Source organism: Neolamprologus brichardi, chromosome 16, assembly GCF_056152115.1.
Source record: "Neolamprologus brichardi isolate AB-2024 chromosome 16, ASM5615211v1, whole genome shotgun sequence".
NCBI classification, from domain to species: domain Eukaryota; kingdom Metazoa; phylum Chordata; class Actinopteri; order Cichliformes; family Cichlidae; genus Neolamprologus; species Neolamprologus brichardi.
In genome coordinates this window covers 12,526,386-12,545,086 of record NC_142119.1, presented here as the reverse complement: position 1 = coordinate 12,545,086, position 18,701 = coordinate 12,526,386, and the positions used below count along the sequence as shown (strand labels likewise).

At 41.4% G+C, this 18,701-nt stretch overlaps 1 protein-coding gene across 1 annotated transcript; it reads right to left on the bottom strand.

The window, feature by feature from the left end:
- Positions 1-9,667: 9,667 nt before the first annotated feature.
- On the bottom strand, positions 9,668-15,331 carry rgcc (regulator of cell cycle). Its single transcript, XM_006805959.3, has 5 exons — positions 15,184-15,331; positions 14,829-15,002; positions 12,095-12,205; positions 11,896-11,958; positions 9,668-10,418 (listed from the first exon to the last, which is right to left on the bottom strand). Exons 1-5 carry the CDS (start codon positions 15,209-15,211, stop codon positions 10,411-10,413), a joined length of 384 nt encoding a protein of 127 aa, XP_006806022.1. The 5' UTR covers positions 15,212-15,331; the 3' UTR covers positions 9,668-10,410.
- Between the last annotated feature and the right edge of the window lie 3,370 nt (positions 15,332-18,701).

Genomic DNA, 18,701 nt, shown 5'->3' with positions numbered 1-18,701 from the left:
TAATAATAAAACACTACAATTAAAGTCTTGTAAAGTAGAATACAAAGTGTATTGAATGAGCGGCTCTACACAAAAGGATACATTATCAGACTGTTCAATCCAGAATGTTCCAAATCGTCCCAGCAGGACAAACACGGACAAAGGGTCCAGTGACTATTATAGCAGATGACTAGCAGCTACAGCTGCCTCTGTCAACACACTTGTCAATCAAAGCAGCCTCATTCCTAATTTTTATGAATAGGGGTGCAATCCACAGAGTCCAAAGCTAATTTTTGTACCAGTTTGGAAACATGGTTTTTTACTTCAAGTTCAAGTGGCCACTTGAGGAACTGCAGTTTTTGGCTGCTCCGCATTAGCTTCATTTTTCAGCCCCATTGATAGTTGCTTGGTTTTATGGTGCTGTCCAATGAATCTCTGAGTTTCACTTTAAAACATCTGCTTTGACTTGAGCAATATTTTATATCAGAGATCTGTAAGTCCCTTCAGCTATTGACTTACAGCTTTTCTCAGTTAAACTCGACATGATTTACTGCTCATGAAAAATGTTCCGAACAGTTCAAAGACATGCAGTGTCTTGTTGAGCTATCTTCTGTTTATTTGTACTGGGAGTGAGGAGCGGGTGATAGAAGCTATTATTGGATCAGTAATTAAATGTTTTGATTTGACAGTCATTTAGTATCCTTCCAGCCAAGATCTATTTAATAAAAAGTGAATTTGAGAAAGGAAGTCTAGGGGATTGGAGACATATCCTGGCTACCACCTCTCTCATTTGATTTATGAATGATAACAAGCACTGGGATGTACACCTAGACACAGAGAGAAAGCTAGATTTAAACACAAGTCCATGCACATCTTAAAATCCTGTTTAACTCCGCCTTACTGCCTGAGAAAATGGAAACAATACTTCATCAAGAATGAGGAGAAAATGAATCACACAGCAAAGAAAGAAAGCATAAAACAAACACAACAGGTTAAGGTTGAAAGCAAAGGGCTTTGAAGGCATCTGCCTTTTGTGAAAGACAAGACAGCATTCTCCTTGTGTAGAGCAATGATTGTGTGAGGTGATTCCCCCTGAGCTCTCCTGAGGATGAAAGTCACTTGTTCAGCAACAGTCTAGGAAAATAAAAAAGTCCTGAGGCAGTAGGTGAAGAAGGAGCTTTAGGCAAGTGCAAAGTGCTGATATGAGTACTTTGGGGGAAATTGCTCCCCTTTCTGATGTAAAACAATAGTTATTATGTAGTATTTTGGGGAGGGATGTTCAAGCGGCTCACTTGAATTACAAGGAGTATTTCCAGTAGCTTAGTTCCTGCTTAATCCAAGAAAGGATCATCTCAAAAAGTTGATTCTGCTCACCTGGGCGTAACGTTTTCAGTGGGAGAAATGTGTTGTCACTCATCCAAGTGACTCCTTCAGTCTCAGCTGACTGCAGGTTTCCTCAACCTTTTAAACAGTGCATCTGCATAATAACTGAAACTAGCACCACTGACGAACAATGGGCTGTGAGGTCAGTTTGATATTAGTGATCAGGAAAGTGCAGTTTCACGTAAACTAACCCTTACTGAAGGAGTCCTGGTGAAGGCCCAAAGCTACACACTAACCCACATTTCTAACCTGGCTAAGGGGCAGGTTGTATAAAGGAACAGAGACAGAGATACTGATGGGAGTAACGAGGTCTGAGATGGAGGAACAGAAGCAGAGTCAACTCTTCTAAGAAATCCCAGAGGACAAGAAGTGTGGGTAAAGGCAAGCGTGACAAGAAGACAATAGATAGACACATGTTTGCAGGAGCTGTGAAAAGGAGCAGGCGGAGGATACACAGACAGAACAGAAAGATGGGTGGAGAAGTGAAAGCAGGAGGAGGGGTTAGAGGAGTTAGCATCTCTTTGATGCTTAATTATTAACAGCGGCCTTTGTCTATGTAATAGCGTTTACTTGCATCAGATTAATATGATTATTCACAGTGTTTGCTGATGAATATTTAGTGTAAGGAAATTAGAGCTCTGCTCAAAGAAACATGTTTCAGTGCATCACATTTGCACAGTTTAAATATGGCATATAAAAGAGCCTGTATTTAAGCATTTTCCCTGCTTGACACTAGATTATTGCATTATGGGTAGTTTTTGTCAGTTCCATTGCTGTAACTAATTATAGTGTGTTAATCTGAAGTATGCATTTAGTCTTTGAGTCACAGCACATGCTGATTCCCAATTAATGAACAGGATGTAAACCAATTAGAAAATTCTGATATGATGCCTTTTCACAAACACTTCTTTGCTATCATTATTTCAGCAGATGTTTGTGAATGATCCTGGTGTGCCTTCACAAAACGTATTACAGTAAAAATGTGCTTTCATTTGAGAATCAACTAGATAACATCAGAGTATAGATGATACAGATCAAACATTAAACAGAGCATTTCTCTCTAATGTCTGTTTGTTCTCTTCATACTAAATTTTACTCAGTCTTGGGTTCATTTTTGATCAGTTTTTGACTGTCGATGCTCACATAGAGTCTATGACCCACTCTTGCCTTTTCCATTAAAAATATAGTGCAAAACTCGGGAGTGTTGTCTCAAAAAGTGAACTCGTTCATGCCTTCATCTCCTTCTGCTTGGATTACTGTAATGCTCCATTTCCTTGTCTGTCTAAAGTGTCTATTAATCGCCTCCAGTCTGTCCAAAATGCTGCTTCAAGGCTTTTAACTCACCCTTATAAATTATCTCATATCACCCAAATGTTAATGTGTCTGCACATGCTTCAAGTTAAGGTATCATTTTAAAATCTTGGTTCTTACTTTTATGGCCTTACACGGTGAGGCACCCATTTATCACTTACTCCACTCCTGCTCTCCAAGCCTGATCCTTAGTTCCACAGATAGAGGCCTTCTTGTGATTCCATGTACCCGTCTAAAACAAGAGGGATTGTCCATTCCAGACCTTAGCTCCAAATCTGTGAAAGTGTTTGCTGCTCTCTCTTTGCATCATGTAAAAAACAGCTTACAGCCCATCTATTCAGACGGGCATTTGGGTAATGTTCTTTGCTTTGTTGTTTTACTTGTCATGTGCGTAATAAGTGAAGTACATTCATAATCTGATATGATACAGTATGGGGCAGCAACAAAGGCATCCTCTTTTACCCCTGCAGCCACTCCCTTTCAATACCTCCTCCTGCAGAAACATCTGTTCTTCTGCTAGTTTATAGTTTAGCTGTTATTGACACAGCTGCTAATGTTTCTTAAAGTCTTGTGTATTTGTCAAAGTGAGGAAGGTGTAGTCAACTACAGTGAGTGGAAACATGTCCTTGGTCTCTTGTTGTGTTGCTTGGTATGACATGTGGTAACAAAATGTTATCAGTTGCTAACAGTGGCTACACGTGAACTACTTTTAAGAGTCCTGACTTTAAAGGATATTTTTTTTAGGTTTTTCTTTTATTCCAATTATTAATTGGTGAGTCTTCCACAGTGTGTGTTGTGCCCTGTCTTCTTTCTATCACACCCAGCAGATGGCTGCCTCTGCTTGAGCCCGGTTTTATGGACGTTTCTTCCTATTAAAAGGGAGTTTTTCCTTCCCACTGTCACCGAAGCACTAGCTCATAAGGGGTCATTTGATTGTTGGGTTTCCTCTTTATTATTGGGGGGTCTTTACCATGCACTGTGAGGTGAGTGTTGTTGTGATTTGTCACTATATGATGAAAATTATAATGAGTATGATGAAATTGAATTGAAAGTGAAATGAACCGAATTTCAGCAGAAAAGCATTTGTCTGCATGACTCTGCCTCCAACACAGAAAAGAACACAGAACTAACAGTGCAGGTAAATGGGGACATCTGAAACAAAGCTGCATACTCCAGCAAACATTGACATGCATGTCACATTTGTTTTTGCTCGCTTGCTTTCAAATTACTTTTGCTCATTCTGATGGTCTTTCCATTTTCTTGCCCATATCTGCTCCTTCTTCTTCTTCATTGTCAGAGATTCCTCCAAATCTACTTATCAAAAGTATGACAAAAGGGGCGTGGTAAATGAGAGGAAGTGGGAACGAAAGGGTTTTGTTAAATGCATTATGGATCTAGGACACAGACAGATGGATAAATGGGAGGAAATAGAGAGTGGAACAGATGGGAACCAGACAGCATAAACTGACAACATAGGAAGAGCTGTATGGTCACAGAGGGCCATCTGGAATCTGTCTGTTTTTGTCTATGTGTTGTGTTTTCTGTTGTTTGCTTATTAATAACTTTTTCTGTGTTTCACGTGGGAGAAAGGAAATATCTAACACATTAATAACAAACCTCTGATTAATGTTTGCAAAGTAAACTGATGAATGCAGAATGCAGCCGTCATACTGGCTCTTTGGGATAGCACATCCATCATATGTGCAACACTCCAGTGACTCATCAGATGGAAATACAGGGTCACACTTCACGGTAATGGTCATACACCCTGACTCAGAGTCTGTCTGCGAACTGTGGTCCACCAGCCACGTAGGCATCCGGCGTGATTCATGAGCCATATCTGGTATTTATTACCAAATTGGATAGTTGGATTCTTTGTAGACTAGAAAAAGCTAAACTGCTTCAAGTTTTTGTTTCAATAGGACAAAATATTAGTTTGATACAGTCCATCAAAATGAAGGTGAAGCAAAACTACTACAAAACTGGTTCTCTTCAGTATTACTTTAAAACACACCAGTCATTTGCATTCCTTGCATTAAATCTTTCCAGTTTGTCTGAGGCTCAGAGGAAGTACAGACTCAGTTAAGAGCAGCCAAGGAAGGCAGCTGTGCCTAAAATTTGGCTGGGGATTCGGTAGGCTCGAATCCCAGTGATATCAGAGTGTGCCAAAGCTTTATAACTCGCTAGTTGTGCTTTGCTACAGCCACATATGCAACCTGCAGTGATGAGCAAATTTATAATGCATTGTATGTGCTAAGACTTCAGTTGCTGAATAAAATATAAGCACATTTTTGCTTATATTAAAGTCACGTAAGATTTTAAATTCAATTATTCATAAGCAGACAAAGCACTGAGAAGCCAGCTTTTTATTTTATTTATGTTTAATTTATTTATGTTTTCCACATTAGGGTTAATTCAGTCTAAGATAAGATAAGATAAGATAAAACTTTATTAATCCCTCGGGTGGGTTCCTCTGGGAAATTCGGTTTCAGTCTGCCTGAAAAGCTGAACTATGACAGATGGTAAATGGACTGGTTCATATCTAAAAGCACTGAAAGTGCTTTACAGAACTTGTCTCACTCACCCATTCACACAAGTACTTCCTATTTACCATTCACACACGTTAATACTTCAGTTGATGCATCAGGGCGCAACTTGGGGTTAGTATCTCGCCCAAGGACACAGGATGCATGCAGAGAGACGCAGGCAACCATTAACATTTATGGTTAACTTAGGATAGCAAATTAACCTTTGAACTGTGGGACGAAGTTGAAGAACAGGGCAAACACACAAACTGAGATAGCTATACAGAGAAAACTTGTTTTCTGTAAACATGTTTATTTCTGCTCTAAATTTGGGGATTTTAACCTGTTTTTTGTACACAGTCTCAAGTGGCCACTTGAAGAACTGCAGTTGAATAGAACGCCGTAACAGCCCTGGCATGTAAAATTAATAAGTTAACAAACATATTTCTATGAGAACGATTGGGGTGTGTGTGTGTGTGTGTGTGTGTGTGAGTGAGAGAGAGAGAGAGAGAGACATAAGAGAACTCTAGTCTGAAGGCAAATGGCCAATTCTTTGCACCACGTAAATTGCAGCCACCCAAAATTTACTGTCCAGTGGACACTGGTTCATGTATAAAAAGAAACATGATTCAGCTTCTCACAGAGCTCAATGAGAGAACATTCAAACCCAGATTAGAAAAAAGTAGACGGCCCACGATTACATAACTGACTTTAGTTTGTTGTCATAATACTTTGTGTTATGGGTTTAGTCAGATTTGAAATGTTAACTCCTTTTCCATTCAACATTGTTTCTTAGTAACTAAACAAGCCAAAACGTCACGTCTCATTCTCCCTAAATATGTGAGTCTCTAGAAAACTGTCAAGCACCTGCTGCTTAGCTTTCGACAGCAGTAAATTTACTCATCTGTCTGCACCAACACACCCACATATTGTTCCAATTTCCAAGCAGGCAGTGCCTCTGTTCTGTATGTGTGAAATATCTGCCTTCTTACCAGAGAGTGACCCATAATTCCCACGGTGGTGATAAGACTCCATCTTCATGCATAGGCCATTCAAAGTAATTTTAGTCATACAGTCCTGTGAAAAACTAAAGCCAAGTTCAGTAGCTCGTAGAACCAGCTTTATCAGTCACTCACATCATTGTGGAGAAATTTTGGGACACTTTTCTATATAACTGTTATGGCTGCAGCTCCACAGTGGTAATATCCACCAAATATTAGTGTAGAGGCTTATACACTTGTAGAGGGGAGGTGGGGGGTAATTGGGATTTGTTATGTTAGTTTCAGTTAGGTTTTGTGTGTTCTACCCCTTTTTGAGTTTTTCAGCCACTATTTAAGTTTCCCCCTTGTCTCGTTTAGAGAAGTCAGTTTGTTTGAGTTATCAGTATTATTTGTTAACTATGAGTAGAGTTCTGTTATTTTGACCTCTCTTATGGGCCCAAGATTTTGTTTTTTTTTGTATGATTTAACCAACTATGTTTTTGGGTTCAATATAAAAAATTTTTTTTTGGATTTTAACCTGTGCCTGACTTTCTTTCGCTGCTCAGTTCATCACAATGACACTGGTTCAGTTCAGGGGAGGGGAGGTCTTTAGTGCATGCCTCTGTCATATGAAGTTCATCACACTGTTTTCAAAACATCACCAAATTTGGGGAACATCCCTTAATGACTGATATCCCTTTAATATCTCGAACATGTCATATCTAAAAAAAAAAGTAAACTGGGACATTTACAGTCATTTTTGGGAGGATCTATTAACCACTTCACATCACTGAAAAAAATTCTAACCAAGGGAGATTGTATTACTTCTTGTATTATAGGCTAGGACTTATCCAGACATGGGGGGAATGAAATCTCATTCACTTGACTTTGACCTTAGTTTGGATGGAAAGCAGAATACAAAAAAGAATCTGTGACCAACACTCAGAAAAAGCTGACTCAAACCTTTCTTTTATGAGGCAACAGTGCAAACAGGATGGGTAGATTAAAGACAGAGACATATGAACATATCAGTTAATGTTTCCCTCTTCTTGCAGTGCTAGCAGTGACATCTGGACACCAGTAATGTGAAGACTTGGTAGAAAGCTGAATCTGATATTTGGATTCATGTATTTCTGTCTCTTTGTGATGTGGATGCACATCTGTGGGTCTCTGCCCAGCCTATTCATAGACCAACCACTTGAGCAGGCTCGAGGGGCCTCCCATGGGAATCCGTATGAATGTATAGATGTCATATGGAAGGATTTAGTTTGTTTGATATGATGCTGCCCATCTTGCTCCCATCGTCTATGCACCTCTTTATCTTAATTTTCTGTTTTGGAAGCCTCTTAATCCTTTCACCTTGCTACGTTGCCTTATCTTGTTCTAGCCCCTTTTCCACAGCTGTGTTCTCTTTGCTCCTGACTCCCTGACTTTCCCACACTTCCAGGCCTGTGAACATGACTGCTGTCCACACTGCCAAGGCCAACATTTCTACAGGATTGACCCATGTGGCCAAAAAGATGCTCGCTGCTGCCAAGGGGGGGAGGTTGTTTTATGTGTTATGTCAACAAGGACTGCCAGATCAGTGCCAGCTGTCTTCCAAACACCATCCAGTGGCAGTGGCACTGTACCCACAGCTTCCCTGCGGCAACTGTACTGAAAAAACAACATGGTGTCGCAGTGCCAGCTTCCTGCCATCACATTAATACAGACTGGCATGGACTGACAGTAGTCTGGCCACATCCGCACACTTATTTGAAGGTGGGGGTGGGAGTGTGGGCATAGGCGTATCTCTTTACATTTAGCTACAGCCTGCGTGTGTGCGCATGGACTTCTGTGCTGAACTTTTAGCTACTTAAGATGTTTAGATTCTTATCCGTGATAACATACCATGAGTGAAAGATAGTCCTAGTCAGACTGATAAGTGGATGTGATAACCAAGACTGATAACCCAGAGTTCAGAGGAACTCTGTTGTCTTACACTAAATGCTGACTTTCTGAGAATTTTTCTCTTTACTTCACTTTGTATTAGAAAAATAAATGAAATCTTTTAATGACTTTACTTTGAAAAGTCTTTTTAATTTAGACTTTGTAGCTGTGCAACATGTTCCAGATGGGTCATTAGAGGTAAAGTTAAGCCTCATATTGTTGTGTAATTCTGTTCTCAAGTCACAGAAAGGATCTTGATGTTGCAGTAATGCAAGCAGGATTTCCTTGGCTCAGGATGTAACAATTTATAACAGAAACCTTTTATCAAAAACCCGCTAGCAATAAAGACTAGTTAGATTATGGGAAATGTGAGATCAGAATAGAAAAAAATAATATCATCTCAATGGCAAAGACAGAGAGGGGGAGAGGCTGGACTCGAGGAATCCTGAATAGACATCTTTTGGTGAATTCTGTTATCCTCCCCGTCCCCTTAAAGAGCCAATAACTGTGTAGTAGCAGCCATATTATAGAAAGAAAATGAAGCGCTTTAGTCTTGGTTTCCTATATTCATACCATGAATTAGCACAGCATTTGTTCAGTGCTCTGGTGGTCTGTTGATTATGGCGCTCTGAACTGACCCATAAATACAGCCATAATGTGTAACCTAATCATATAATCTTGTGTATAACTTGATGGGAAAATCTTTTTAAACATTTTCTTGGGCAAAGAATTTAAGTGAACATGTGTTTTTATGCCCGTTTGACCACTGAAGTGAATTTAGTTGGGGACTCCAATTTTAAACAAAAAACCTGCCCAATTAACTGCCCAGAGGTGGAACCGAGATGCCTGGTAAGTGTAAAGACTTGCTTCTGTGTACACCTGCTGCACTATCAGTAAGGAGGCATATCTACTCGTAGTTATTGACCTTTGACCTCTACTGGTCAGCAGACATCAGATTCCTTTAGTCACAGCTGCCACTGAGCTTGAAAGGGGTCACGCCCTCCCATCTCCTTCCACCTCTGGAAATAGACACAGTGTTGCTTAAGAAGTTCAGCTTTGCCGAGTGGTTGATTCATGCGCACAGAAGTCAAGAGACTTGTAACACATCTTTCACTGTGCCTGCAGTTTTGCATGTAGGTATTACATTCTTAGTAGGAAGTGAAGGCTCTTCCTGCCCTTCTTTATGTAGTCTATGTTTGTGATTCACTTTGATGGATCACATTAAGAGAACTATGTCGATGTTCCAAGAAACATTTGACACTCAGTGTAGATCTTGTTTGTTTTGCCTACAATGGCTTAGAGATAAACAGTGAGTGATCAGGTCACTGAAACACACAGGGCCATTTGTGCATGTAGTGTTGGTAGTCTTCCATTGATCACAGATCGACACTGCTTTACCAGTAGAGTTTGCAAGACAGCAGGTACATCTAGTGTGGTTGCCTACCTCTGGAAACACCTCCCTGCAGGGGAGTTTCCAGGATTTTTTAAATCCAAAAGCAGATTAATTTCAGATGTGAACTGAATCTCAGAATAAAAAAAAAAAAAAGACAAGACACGTGCTAATAAAAGAACTATTTTTAATCGTTTTATGTTATCGCAGGCAGGTAGTAGCTGTATAAATACACACATTATTTTCCAGTTTTTTTCAGAGTGGGTTACGGCTTTAGTTCACATTTGATCAACTTTATTCCAGTCAACTTGTCAAATCTTAATCTGACTGTCCTGTCAAAACCAAGGTAAATAGAATTTGAAGCAGTTATTATTTACATATGATACAAAAATAGATTTCACAATCAAAGAGAGATATATTTACAATAAGAAGCTCTATAAAATACAAATATCTTTCTGTTATAAAAAGCCATTTTTAAAATAACTCTTCCAGCTCAAGTTTTGCACGAGGGAGTGTAATCTGGTCTGTGGCAGGATGGATTGTAATTCAAACAACGAATGTTCTAGCGTCTTTACTCCTCGCACCTTTAATGGGAGTCCATTACTTCATGGCTGCGCATAATTCTTGTCCTACAAAGCTAATCTTAACCCTGACTGCAGTCTTTACAGCCATGTGGTCTGAAGTTAGTGCTGGGTTAACTTTGGGAGCGCTGAGCGGCTGGAACTGATGCTGTGGTCGAGCTACTTGGCAGCTGCTCCGCCATCCAGTTGCATCCTGTTGGGTGGTTTTCTGTGAGGGGGGGGGGGGGGGGGGGGGGGGGCAGGTGCATGTTAACTGTTCAAGGGGGGTCCTCCAGACTTACACTCCCTCCTTCCCTCATGGCCAGGCTCCAAGCTGACTGTGGGCCTCTGTGTCACATGCCTAGACCAGACAGAGACGGACACGGTTAGAGCAGGACTCCCTGGCTCCTGGTTCTATTCTCAGAATGGTGGACGCTCAACTTTACAGGCTGCTCATCGTAAACACTGGTGGCCCCAATAAACACACCACACTCCGTTGCTAACAGAGGAGCTGGCTGACTGCCTGAATGGCTAATTGAATGTCCAACTTTGCAGACAGACGGGATGTCTGTGAAAGACGGATGTGCAGTAGCTAAAACAGAGTAGGGAGCCCAAGGAACAGACATGGAAATAAGAAAAGTTCCTCACTCCCACCCCTGTCTCTTTCCAATACTGACATTTAAAGTTGAAATTTCCGACAGGGTTTACCCGGCACACATTCCTTATTCTCTGATGCAAGTTCCAACTCTGACAAGGCCTGAGCAAAGAGGAGGCGCAGCACAAACCAGCCGTCTATTGCCTGACATTGTGTACGCTACCAAATTGCCTTCTCAGGTTACAGATTTGTGCATTCCACATCAACTCAGGTCAAATATTATTATTATAGCCCAGTAGGCTAGAGATGACAAATTTGCATACACCACGGAACATTCCCTACCTCTGGGTTGCCAAATATACAGCAGAGGTTCCAGATTCAGCCCACTGAATGGCTTTGCAGAGTGCAAAGACTGCAACAAGGAGGGCATAAATTTTGGAATTTTTACTGCATTTTACATTTGGAAGAACTGTGCTGCTAGTTGATAAGAATGAACGGTGTGATGACAGCTGTTATTTAGGTCACTGCTGGGTTTGCAGAGTTTATCCTGACATCACTCATGGCTACACGAGAGTAAGGTGGGGGGTTTCTTTGCTTCACTACCACCACATATTGTTCAAACTGACTTGTTTTTCTAAAGACATCTCATCATTATCATTACAAATAGATGTTTTATTACCTGTAGATATTTTCACATTGGAGTTACACTTTACATGAAAAGAAAAGAAAGTAATAGGAATGATTTGGAGGGTTGAACTGGGCTGTATGTGACCCACAAACTAAAATAAGTTTGACACCCCTGCTCTAGACTAAGAGGATCAATTTGGATAAAGAACAAAAGCCCAGAGGAAAATGCCTCCATACAGGGTATATGTACCATACACTGTATACACGGAAAGAGATAGGGGAAGAATAGACCAGGATGAAATTTAAAGCAGCGTTCCACTGTGTATGATCTGCACTTCAAAGCTGAGTGACAAGTGAAAAGGGATACGCAGCCTTTCTCTCCAGTGTGGCCCTGGAGGCCTGGAGGTCCATATAGCAAGCCTCAGCCACCTCATAATCCTGACACATCATTGTTTCATAGAAACCTGTGGGGTGGCTCTCATGGCATTTTATGAGCAGTTGTTAACACAGCCGACACAGGGAACAAACGCTCCGGTTAATCCCGAGTAGCGGGCGGCGCCAGCATGCAGGCTAATTTATCATGGGGCTCTGACAGCCAGATTGCATTAGTGCTTACTCTCTAGTGTCTTGTCCAGGTCAGCGATGAAGTCCTCCAGCTCTTTAGTGTCGCCCAGTTTGGCTGCAATGGAGACACGCAGAAAGAATCCCGATTTTGAAGCAGTTTAAATATAAGCTTCTTCAATCACTCATTACTACATATACAGTACAATACATAGCTTGTTTATGTCCACGAGTTTTCAAGGGCTTTTACTCACGTTTTGGTGACATTAGGGGAGGTGAGGTGGTGGTGGTGGGGGAGAGCATGGTGGGCGAGTTCAGTCTCTCGTCGCTGAAGCTGAAGCTGTTTCTGTTGAGAGACTCGGCACCTGTCAGAAAGAGACAGAAGAGAAAATGCAGGCACATAAGATCAAGCGAGTACTCACTTTTCTCTACATCTGTGTCAGTGGAACAAGCTTCAGTGTGTAATCATCGCATTCTCCTCTAATGACACCCTTTCTCTATGGGCTGTCGCGTGCATGCCTCACAAACACGTGCGGGTACAGCACAAAAACAAAAGTGTTAAAATGAATCTCTACGGAAGTCTTTGTTTTTCTAGCAGCAAAAACTTCTGGATGACTTTCAAAGCTAAAAAGAAAAAGTCTTGATGACCATAAATCATGGATTAAAGGACCACTGAGGCTGTTAGTGACAGTAATATCAAAAGTTTTTCTGGGCAAAGAGGTCTCTAAAGGCAGCCAACTCTTCCCCTGCTCTTTAGTAAAATTTATCTTTGACATGTTCAAAACAGCAGAGCACGCTCTTATTTGGGATACTGTTGGTGTTTCTTATGCACCACCCTAATCTCTACACAGAGTCTTACATAAATGATCTAATAGTCACCTTTATTTTGCCGCACAGTACTTCAAACCACCACTGTTGCTTCACAGCAAGGAAGGTTCTGGGTTTGAATCCACCATCTGTGTGGCTGCTCCGGCTTCCTCGCACAGCCCAAAGACTTGCAGTTAGTGGGGTTAGATTAACTAGTGATTCTAAATTGCCCGTAGATGTGAATGAGAATCTTTGCTTGCGGCAGACAAGTAACCTGTCGGGGTGTAGCTTGGATAGGGATAAATGTTTATCTGACAGCATGAGAGACTTTTTAAATCCTTCTTTGTAGAAGTGCAAACCACACTGATAATAATGAATGTGTAGCTGTGAAGTGTGTGTGCTCAAACTAAGATTAGGCTACACTTAAAGATGCCGATGTGTATCTTGCACCATGTCTGAGATGTCAAGCACCCACTTGTTCCCGCCTCTCTGACCAATGCCTCTCCCACAACTCTGGATTGTGGGAAATTACACGTGGGATAGAAGACAACACGCGGGAAGGGCAAGTGGAACACATGCAAACACAAACTGTCTGTCCTTCTTATTCACTCCTACATTCTTCATACCACTTTCTGTGGCTCTCTGTCGCCTCTCTCACTCACACTGACACTCCAGGGTGCAGCTCCAAGACTTTTTTGTCATCTATCTACGCCTTCAACAGTCAATACATCCATCAGACTTTGAGACAATAGATGACCCCTGTGGGAGACAGCTCGTTCGTCATTACTTCACTACCATGGAGAGGACAGGGTTCAAGCAGGAATCTGATCCACTGATCAAATCAGCAAGCTCATTAGTGCCATAGACATGTGTTCAAACACCTGTGTTTGTATCTCTGATGTTGCTCCCTGCGAGATGATTAGTGATAATGGCCCCTGTTATGCAATTATCTAGTTTTAAACATCTGATTATCTTTCTAGTATATATCATACATTCGACTGTGTGGCCATCAAACCTGTACACCCTTTTTCCTCCCTTAGACGGCCCAACCCACTGGCTTTTGTTTGGAAAAGTATATTTGCACATGGGGACATGAAGCATATTTTTCTCTGTGTGTCAGCATATCCCACTTGCCTGCCTGAAGTCGGCTCTACAGCTGGGGAAAGCTAGACTTTTAAGACACTGTATGGTAGAGTGATATGGTAACATATGACAGTAAACCCTTAGAGACGCAGCCACAAAATAGGGGCAGGTGTGCCAAAATATGCAGCTCAACGTGACGCCAACATCTCTGAAGCATGAGAAAGGGTTTTTTATCTCACTGCTACTCTCCCTGCGTGCGAGCATACATGAAGGCGTATGCAACAGTTTGACGCTCGACTCGGGTGCCCTCTGGATGCGGCACTGTAAATGCAAACAATACCCTAATCAATTCAAAATAGTCTGTATGCTTATCTGTACCTCATACACCTGTGAGAACGTTAATGTTTAACTTTCAGTAAGTTTAGCAGTGTGGTGGCCCCGATTCCAGTTATGTCGTGTTTGCACTTCTTGTGGATGTGGTCTCTAACATTTCCTCCTGTTGAGAATAATGATTCCTGCTCAGTTTTCTTGTTTAGTTGATGGTCAAATGTTTGCTAGCGTTTATGTAACTGTGTGGTATTTGGGCCACTGTGACATTAATCAGAAATTGAATTTAGACACTTGTTTAATTGCAATACTAAATTAAAATTAAATAACACTCTCTTATGTTTATGTGTACTATATTACATTGATGTGACATATCCTCCTCAAGCCAAGTACACTCAAAATAAACAAGCTTGTGAACCTGGCTTTTTTTTTTAAAGGTTTCCTTACTTAGAGAGTTTGCATGTTTTTTACATAAAGCCAACTTTACAGTGTACCTGATAAGACACAACACACCCAAGGCATACAGTGCGCTATAGGAGGAGTGGTACTGTAGAGATAACAAACTGTGTCTTCAGTCTGCAGAGAAGTACAACATGTCATCATTTTGTGACACTTTGTAACTCTTGCCTGACTGTCTGGGGTCCAATTTAATTGCTCCATGTTAAGGATGACAACAAAGTCGCGCCACTGAACCTTTCCACTGGTTAGATAACCATGGTAAAACTGAGGAGCAGGTGAGCCGAGAGTAAATAACAATCCTTGCCCACTTACTTTCCGTGTCGCTGATGCCGCTGTCGCTGACGCTGGCGCTGCTCCTCCTCTTCACGGTCTTTAGGTGTTCGTCGTACCTGAAGTGTCGCTTCTCCACCGGCGATGTGAAGTCTTCGATCACCGCGTCGAACTCGCACAACACATCGTTCAGATCCTCCTCATTGACGAACTTGGCTGCAAAGAAATAATTCACAAAATTGAAATAAAATGTTACGCAAACTGTTGATGTTATGATTCCGGTCTGAAAATCATTCACGTAGCACATTATTCTATTCTTATATAAACACAACTGCAATTCAGTTATCGTACTCCTATAATATTTATATACATATATATTTAAAACAAACGACATTACCTTGAGGCTTCAGCTTTGGGGACTTCATGATTCCACTAGTTCGCTTAGAAATGATCCAGAAACGTCGTGAAAACTTCTAAATAAATAAGTGTGCCCCTCAACGTAAAGTCCCACTTCGTCGTAGGGTGCTTCAGGTCTTTATCTAACCTCCAGGTCCAGGACTGGCGCTTTTTAACGAGCCCTGAGGAGTGGGGGCGGAGACGCAGGGAAGGGAGGGGAAGCATATGTGTGTGCGCGATCTTTTACGCGCTCGCCATTACCAATAAAGCTTCCCCCGGTTAAAGTTACGGTCCCCTGACGTCTCCTTCTTAAAAGTATGTTTGTAAACAACTTCTGTGTCACTTGCCAGGCAGAAGTGTAATGCAGGGATATTTATAATCACGAGTCAGTGCTTTTCATATTTTATCACCGGGCAGATCATCACAGCAGGGTGAGTAAGTATACTTAGTAAGTATACTTACTCACCCTGCTGTGGTGATCTATAGCCTCATCTTTGATGAATAACCAAGTTTCTATAATCAAACTGCGTTTCCTCTCTTTGCATTTAGAAGAAATGAAATGAGAGTATGATCAGTGTGGGGCATCTTTAGATCAATGATTAACTCGGTACATCTCAGCCTTACTGAGTGATTGATTTTCATTCACACAGTGGAAACTGCGTGGTTGCTGCTAGAGTTATTCACAAAGAGACAAAACACTGACAGATCCCATAAAAAATCAAGTTATTGAATAATTTCTCTGAAAATGGGAATTTATTCTGGTTTTATAGATAGAACACATAATCCTGCACTGTACTCAGATAGGAGTAGTTATGTGTCGGTGGCGAACGAAACGGCTCTTAGAGCCGGGTCTTTGACGTGAACGACGCGAGCCGACTCCTTATCGCGATCTGTGGGTTTTTTTTCTTTCTCTCACCCTCTCTCTCTCGCACTTTTTTCCGCTTCACTCCGCATACGAGCCTTGTGCTTTGTGCTGGGGAGAGGGGGGACGCAGTAGCACAGGAACAGAGCGGGAGGGAGAGACAGAGAAAGAGAGCCAGGGACAATAACGTCACATTAGAAAGGTATAGTAATCATCCACAACTATTTTCAGTTGCAGATGATAAAGGATTCAGAAAGTTTATTTATGCAGGCCCGAATGACATAGAATATGCATCTTCTTTTTGTTTTCATATTTTAATTTATATTTAATTGTGTTGTGGTTTGCAGTGTTTTGTGTTGTTTCACTTTAAATTTGTTTAAAAGGAAAAAGCTGAAAATTTAAATAGTTAAAAGTTAAAATGTGAATAGTTGGTTTTTGTATTATAAGATTTATTTATTACATTTTATGTGGAGCGAATAAATAAAAGTATATTTTCGGTGGCCACTAGAGACAAAGCACGTACAAACTCCAAAACACGTACAAAAGACAAAAGAAGTGCTCCAGGATGCTAAGCGCAGTGTTGAGCTTTTGTTACTTAGTGGCTACATAAGCCAGCAAGTACCAACAACCGGATTTGGTGTGTGGTAGTAACAGGTAAATTAACTCTTTTTTTTTTTTTTTTTAAATTATTTGAATATATATGTGTCCTTGTGTTTATCTGGGCAAAGAGGTCTCTTAAGGCAGCCAACTCTTCCCCTGCTCTTTAGTAAGATTTATCTTTGACATGTTCAAAATTTGTGTCCTTTTGTGCATAATTTTATATTATTGTTAATAATAAATTAATTAAAGCAACAAAACAACCTGAAGAGCCGGTTCGGAGCCGAAAGAGCCGATTCTTTATAAAAAGCCGAAAATCCCATCACCAGTGTGTGGTAGTAACAGGTAAATGAACATTTCTTTTTAAATTATTTGAATATATATGTGTGCTTGTGTATAAATACATAAACAATACGAATATGCTTTCAATTGTGTAATTTAAGTGATCTAGGTAGCTGTTTTGGAAGTTCAGTTAACGCTAGAAATGTGTTTTGGAATTTGTGCGTGTTTTGTCTCTGGGGGCCACCGCACATCCATCCATCCATTCGCTTCCGCTTATCCTTTTCAGGGTCGCGGGGGGCGCTGGAGCCTATCCCAGCTGTCATGGGGCGAGAGGCGGGGTACACCCTGGACAGGTCGCCAGTCTGCCGCAGGGCCAACACACAGGGACAGACAACCATTCGCACTCACATTCACTTGCACATTCACACCTAGTGACAATTTGGATTATCCAATTAACCTGTCCCCACAAGCTGCATGTCTTTGGACGGTGGGAGGAAGCCGGAGAACCCGGAGAGAACCCACGCAGACACGGGGAGAACATGCAAACTCCACACAGAAAGACCCCGGCCTGATGGTGGAATTGAACTCAGGACCTTCTTGCTGTGCGGCAACAGTGCTAACCACCGTGCCACCGTGCTGCCCTGGTCGACAGGGCTCAGTAGCCCCGAGCGAGCGAGCGAGCGAGCGCGCGCGTGCGCGCCGCAGCCGCCACCGCACATATTTATATATAAACATATATAAATAAAACCACTTTTTCTTTTTTACATTAGTAATTCCTTTTGTGCATAATAAAGCAACAAAACAGCCCGAAGAGCCAGTTTGGAGCTGAAAGAGCTCTTTTTAGTGAGCCCAGCTGAAAGAGCCGGTTCTCTAAAAAGAGACGGAAATCCCATCACTAGATAGGACCTCCATAATCCAACGAGACAGCTTGTTTTGCACTGTATGATCTCCAGGATCTCCGGGGCTCTTATTTTGTCTAGGTCTGATTTTCAGCCATCGTGAAACTGCAGTGACATCTGGTGGTGGAATCTCACAGTTGCGGCTGATCTTTGGTCAGCATTATAACAGTCCCAAAACAAAATCTCACCTTAGTTGTATTTTGAACTGAACTGTAATCTACATCAGCAAGTACAATTTAAGGAGGGCGCTCTCAATATATCACCTTTGCTTTCCAGAGTACCCAGAGGGAACCCACGCAAAGACAGGGAGAACATACAAACTCCACACAGAAAGACCCCGGCCTGGTGGTGGAATTGAACTCAGGACCTTATTGCTGTGCAGCAGCAGTGCTAACCACCATGCCACCATCACATTATTATTATTATTATTATTATAACCATCATCATCATCATCATCATCATCATCATCTTCTTCTTCTTCTTCTTCATCATCATCATCATCATCATCATCATCATCATCATCATCATCATCATCATCATCATCATCATCATCATCATCATCAGTAGTAGTAGTAGTATTAGTAGGTTCAAGGTTCTTTATTTGTGACATGCATAGTTATACAAGTATAACACACAGTGTAACCTGACACGCTCCTCAACTTGTGCAAAAAGGGGGGGGGGCGGATAGAGGAAGAACATTATATATATAATATATACATTAGTTGAATGTGCGGTAGTAGCATGCATGCAGTATTATTATTTCCAAATCACACAGTTAAGCAGCTGCTCCCAGGCAGACTGCAGGTGTCCAAGAAGGCTATCTGTGAGTTGATTTGCCTCCATAGATCAGTAGCAAAGTAATCCAAACATGCTGAGACG

What these genes read in the sequence shown, in the direction of transcription:
- rgcc (XM_006805959.3), bottom strand. Translation starts at nt 15,211, where the DNA reads ATGAAGTCCCCAAAGCTGAAGCCTCAAG. An exon ending in CGGCATCAGCGACACGGAAA is followed by an intron (nt 12,206 to 14,828) that starts GTAAGTGGGCAA and finishes TCTTTCTGACAG; the next exon opens with GTGCCGAGTCTCTCAACAGA. An exon ending in TCCCCTAATGTCACCAAAAC is followed by an intron (nt 11,959 to 12,094) that starts GTGAGTAAAAGC and finishes TCTCCATTGCAG; the next exon opens with CCAAACTGGGCGACACTAAA.